The sequence below is a fragment of the Anolis sagrei genome, chromosome 10 (assembly GCF_037176765.1).
Source record: "Anolis sagrei isolate rAnoSag1 chromosome 10, rAnoSag1.mat, whole genome shotgun sequence".
Lineage (NCBI taxonomy): Eukaryota > Metazoa > Chordata > Lepidosauria > Squamata > Dactyloidae > Anolis > Anolis sagrei.
The window spans coordinates 18,189,059-18,195,058 of NC_090030.1; the positions used below are offsets into that span (position 1 = coordinate 18,189,059).

A 6,000-nucleotide genomic window follows, 5' to 3' on the forward strand; every position below is an offset into this window, starting at 1 on the left:
CAAAACTACACAAAAGTTTATATGTTTCCCATTTTTACAAAGTAATAGAATGGATAATGAGATCTGAAATTAACATTTAAATATTTCTACTGTAAAAAAAATCCAGTGCTCTCTTTATTACTTACACATTTAATTTAAAACACAAACAAAATAAAAATACAAACTCCAAAATCCCCACAATCCACTTCCACAAAATGAACCAACAGCCAACCATCATTCCCCATATAATAAACAAAACTAAAACAATTAAATAGAAAAAAATACACACAAAATATTTTTTAAAAGACCCACACATTAAAAGCACTTTCCCCCTCTACAAGCAAATCAAACTATTACATATACCATATTACTCAAGTATAAGCTGAGTTTTTCACCCCTTTTTTTAGGCTGAAAAGGCCCCCCTTGGCTTATGTGCGAGTCAGTTATTTATTATTTTACTCTGTTAATATTATTTTTATTACATTTATTATTTTACTCTATTTATTATTATTATATTGATTATTGTAATCTGTTATTATTATTACATCTATTATTTTACTCTATTCATTATTATTACATTATTTTACTCTATTATTATTGCATTTATTATTTTACTTTATTATTATTGCATTTATTACTTTACACTCTTTATTATTACATTTATTATTTTACTCTATTATTATTATTACATTATTTTATTCTATTACTGTTGGAAGGATGCGAAGGCACATTTACATTGAAGAAGGTTAGAATAATGGTTTAATCAGAGTTGGACAGTTTTATCTTAAATTACAGTTTTATGCAAATATTCAAAAACCTTTAAACTACTGATGTCACAATTAATGTAATGTTATTGGTATCTTAAAATTTACCAGTAGTTGCTGCATTTCCCACCCACAGCTTATACTTGAGTCAATATGTTTTCCCAGTTTTTTGTGTGGTAAAATTAGGTTCCTCAGCTTATATTCAGGTTGGCTTATACTCAAGTACATATGGTACTTATCATTCTACATAACTACATACTGGCTTCTGCTAAATATAAATAAAAACATTTAAAATTGATATATAGCTTCAAGCACTAGCTGTATTAACAATGTATCCCTTTTGGTTAGAATTCCAATATCTTCTCCATTTTAATACCTTCATCTTTAGATCATGACCTAAATATTCTGCAATATCTCACCCTCTTAGTGCTTTCTTTACTGATCCCGGCTTGTTGGGAAGCCAGATTGGCAGACTACCCACCCAATTCACAATCTTGAAATATCTACAGATGCCATTACCTTTTTGAATACTTTTCCATTGGGCTGCATTTCGTTCTCTTCACTCAGGATCTCTCTGGTTCCAAGGCAGTCCTTTTTCCCAAACCTGGTTACGGCGTAGTCGAACAATTTATCCAGCGTGTCCGCTCCTGGGAAGTCTATGGTGGCTAGTGACTCAATATGCGAAATTGATCGGTACGGGCTTCCGGGGTTCTCCGAGACGGGCTTAGCCTTTAAACGCTTTGCCATTGCTTTTTTCTTCTTTGCATTGGTAAGAAAATACCATGGTATGAATACAAGGGTACTGTACACATTGATCAAGAGGTACACAGGGAGCAAGAGAAGGGTGCGTAGCCTGAGCTTAAAATTCATCGTCGGAAGATTTTTTTTTCCTTTCTCAGTCTATTTTGATCTGTCTCCTGTCCTTTGGGGATTTCAAGAGTCTGAGTTCTCTCAAGGCAAACTGGAAGCAGTAGCAACCGCAGCAGACAAAAGCAGAACACGGAGATTTGGGTGGTGCAGTTTTAGCGAAATCACAGAGAGGTTAGAAACATTTGGAAGCCAGCAGAAGAAGTTGAAAATCACAGGTAACCAGCAAGCAGAGGGAAAAAAATTAGTAACCATTTGTTAGCATCCATTCCTGATTAGTTTCATTTCAAAGTGTAGCTAGGTACTGGTAGTTGAAATAACTGGTTTCACATTAAGACGGATCAGAAAAGAAGTAAATATTTGTCCCAAGTCTCTTCCCCACTCCTACTTCCAAAGTTTAAAGGTCTGGAGACATATGCTGTCCTTAAATTTGATGCTTTTAATCCACGTAAGCAATCTAATCATTGCATCGCTGTGGTCAAAAGTCCAAATCCCTTTTCTTTAAATATTTGTGCAAGAGCTAGGACAGACTGACCAGTGCTGCTTAGGCCTTTCGGAAGCTGCATCAATCCTTTGTTTACAGACGTGCTTACTTCCAGATTTCTTGGCAGGTCAAAGCGACACCCTGTCCCAATCAACAGTTATTGCAAAATTCTCTAAAAAAAAATCACTGAAGGTTGTGATAGCTCATCATCCGACCTGACAAAACCAAGGCCTTTTATCCTATTCAAGCGTAAACATGCAGATATCTGTTTTGTTAGGAAAGCATTCCAACAGGCATGCTTTGCACCTTCTCATGTGGAAGGAGCCCCTATTCAGAAAGCGATCTCACAATCCTCTTCTGAAAACATATCTGATTTATGGGCCCTTTTATCAGAGACTGTTGTTAAAACAAAGTCAAGACAGATTAGATCAGCCTCAGTTGCTGTACGCCGGGATCTAATACTGACAAATGGGAAGGAAGTGGCAATTTTTCAAATAGGGATGTGCTTTTGATTAGACAATCCCCTAGATAACCTGGCCCTAACCAGGACCCAAAATCTCGTCCTCGCACTTTACTACTGCTCTATACCCAAAGTCATAATGTTCCATCTTACATTGCCCTCTATCCCTAATGTTGCCATTTGACTTACACACTTTACCCACCAGCCCTATCCTTAGAATTGAGTTATAAATTGTTTATTATTACAGGTACATTGTTGGTTTGATGGTTGCTCTTATATTCTGTTTAAAGTTGTTGTTTTATTTTGTTGTTTTTAAATTTTAGTATGTTATATTTGAACCATGTTTGTTCAGGCTCGTCACCATGTAAGATGTCCTGAGTCCCTCCTGGGAGATGGAGGCAGGGTATAAAAATAAAGTTGTTATTATCATTACTACTACTACTACTACTACTACTACTATTGGGACTTTGAAGGAATAATAGATGCTGAGTATATAATGCTTGGGGCAACGGTGGCGCAGTGGGTTAAAACACTAAGCTGCAGAACATGCTGATTGGAGGGTCAGCAGTTCCAATCCACAGAGTGGGGTGAGCTCCTGCTGTTAGCCACAGCTTCTGCCAACATAGCAGTTCAAAAGCATGCAAATGTGAGTAGATCAATAGGTACTGCTCTGGCGGGAAGGTAACAATGCTCCATGCAGTCATGCTGGCCACATGACCTAGGACAGTGGTTCTCAACCTGTGGGTCCCCAGATGTTTTGGCCTACAACTCCCAGAAATCTTAACAGCAGGTAAACTGGCTGGGATTTCTGGGAGTTGTAGGCCAAAACACCTGGGGACCCACAGGTTGAGAACTACTGACCTAGGAGGTGTCTATGGACAACATCGGCTCTTCAGCTTAGAAATAGAGATGGGTAGCACCCCCCCCCCCCGAGTTGGACACAGCTAGACTTAATGTTAATGTCAAGGGGAAACCTTTACCTTACTATAAAGCTTGTTGAATTTCAGTAACACCCCCCCCCCCCCGCTATTTCCTCCATAAGCAGAACTTGGACATTTACTTTTAAGACAAAGGACTATAATGACATGTTCAAGACATCCATACATCTTGGGGTCCCATGTGTGTCAGAAGTAAGCTTCTTACGCTCTGTTCACAAGAAGCAGTGGAAAATCATGAAGCTGTAAGTATTCCAAAATTGCTGGATTTAGTCAACAGCTTGCCTGGAACTTCAAATCCTGCTATTTTGTGACATTTCCGTTGTTCCTAATAAGAGGATATTACATCGTTGCTGCTTTTGAATATTTTCTGGAGAACTGGCATGACTAACAGCGAGCAGCTGGATCAAATGGCAATTTTGGCCTAATATAGTTAGTTTCTGTTTTATCCCAGTGGCATATTGAGACACTTATTCCTACTCTGAAACAGTTGGCACTGTTGTGGCTTATCAATAAAGTATTCTGATATTTTCCAAGAAGAAGTCCCAACACTTGCATGCAAAAGCAATATTATTTTCTTAAATTGCATTTTGATTAGAAAAAAAAGAAAAGAAATCCAGTTAATTCAACATTGCAGTAAGCACTGGGTGCACATAGGCTACAGACATACAGTAAGCAAAGTGAATATTATAATTCTGAGTTCTGGTGAATAACACAGATGTGCAAGGTTAGTACCGTCAGCCTTCCACATTTGCCTGGAGCTAGAAGTATAGGTTCCACCCCCGTAAAAGTGAAAGGCCACCAATATAGACATTGCTGTGTTGTCCAAGGCTTTCATGGCTGGAACCACTGGGTTGCTTTGAGTTTTTAGAACTATATGGCTATGTCTCAGAGACTCAGAAGCATTCTGTCCTGGCATTTCGCCCACATCTATGGTAGGCATCCTCAGAGGTTGTGAGGTCTGTTGGAAACTAGGCAAGCGAGGGTTTTATATCTGTGGAATGTTCAGGGTGGGAGAAAGAACTCTTCTCTGCCTGAGGCAAGTGTGAATGTTGCAATTGGCTGGCTTGATTAGCATTGAATAGCCTTGCAACTTCAGAGCCAGGCTGTTTCCTATCTGGGGGAATCCTTTGTTGGGAGGTGTGAAGCTGCAAGGCTGTTCAATGCTAATCAAGCTGGCCAATTACAACATTCACACGTGCCTCCAACAGACAAGAGTTCTTTCCCCCAACCAGAACATTCCACAGATATATAAACCCCATTCACCTACTTTCCAACAAACCTCATAACCTCTGAGCATGCCTGCCATAGATGTGGGTAAAATATCAGGAGAGAATGCTTCTATAACATGGCCATACAGCCCAGAAAACTCACAGCAACCCAGTTTTTCTGACCATGAAAGCCTTTGACAACACACTGAACATTTCTACGGGGAGAAACTGTTCCAAGACAATGAGGATGCCTGCCACAGATGTGGGCAAAACATCAGGAGATAATGCTTCTTGAACATGGCCAGATAGCCCCAGAAAGCTCACAGCAACCCAAAGAAATGGCTAATTTCTGGAGGAAGTTCTAGGTCTTCCAGTACAACTCTATGATCAACTTTTGCTGGATGCTGACCATAGAGTCGCACTGAAAAATAAGCTAGAGAGGTGTTCCCTTTAGAAACGTCTAAGTTCTCCAACTAAGCTGGGGAAAGCTGACCATAAAGTCACACGGGAGGACTCAAGAGATTCCTAGAAAGAACAGTTTTCAGCAAATCCCAGAATAATCAAATCCACAAAAGTCAAAGTCTCAAATGTGGAGGGATGACTGTCTTGAACGTTTGACAAAAAGAAAAAAGCAAGTGCTGGTACAGCTATCTATACCTTATCCATACATTATACAGAAATATGTGCATCTTAAGTTCATTTTTCTCTTCTGCTCCTCAAGATAAAGCTGCTTAAAGAAGGCTATTTCCCCAATACCAACTGTTATCTCCAAAATAGGCAGAAAGCTCTATGTTATCCTTTAGGATATAATTCTAATTATGATTTTATGCATTAAAATATGTTTAAAAACTTCCTCTTGCAATCACTTATACATTGGAAATGCAGAAGCAGATTTTAATTCTCTACTGCCGTATTTCTTATTACTACTCTATCTGATAGAGTCTAATTCTTGCATGTCCATAAAACAAACAAACAAACAAGCAAACAAAAACCATGACTACATATTGGCAAGTTGAACACAAATACTTACAATATATGCAACAGAAATGTGATTTTCAGAATCAATTCAATCCACAAAGAAGCGAGGAACAAACGTATGTATCTGTGATAAAAACAGTTTCTCAAAGTTAGTAACTTTTAACAATTATATCGCTACTTTGCATCATTACATTTTTGTTTACTAACAGAAGTGTGTCTGTACGTGTATATTATGGTAAAGGCACTTTGTGTCCCTTTGTTGTTTAGAAGGAGTACAAAACGATGACACCAAGTTCATAACATCCAGTATTGGGACAAAGTC

General features: G+C 38.4%; 1 protein-coding gene across 3 annotated transcripts in view; it reads right to left on the reverse strand.

The window, feature by feature from the left end:
- ACSL4 (acyl-CoA synthetase long chain family member 4) overlaps nt 1-5,796 on the reverse strand; it is a 31,039-nt gene extending 25,243 nt beyond the window's left edge. Inside the window, exons 1-2 of one of the 3 annotated variants that reach the window (XM_067471573.1) lie at nt 5,731-5,796; nt 1,263-1,499 (exon numbers count right to left, since the gene is read on the reverse strand). In XM_067471573.1, the coding sequence (XP_067327674.1) occupies nt 1,263-1,490 (228 nt within the window). In that variant the 5' untranslated portion in view covers nt 1,491-1,499; nt 5,731-5,796. Of the gene's footprint in view, nt 1-1,262; nt 1,705-5,730 lie in introns of all 3 variants that reach the window. The other 2 variants (XM_067471572.1, XM_067471571.1) reach the window with 2 other exon arrangements.
- Nucleotides 5,797-6,000: the final 204 nt, after the last annotated feature.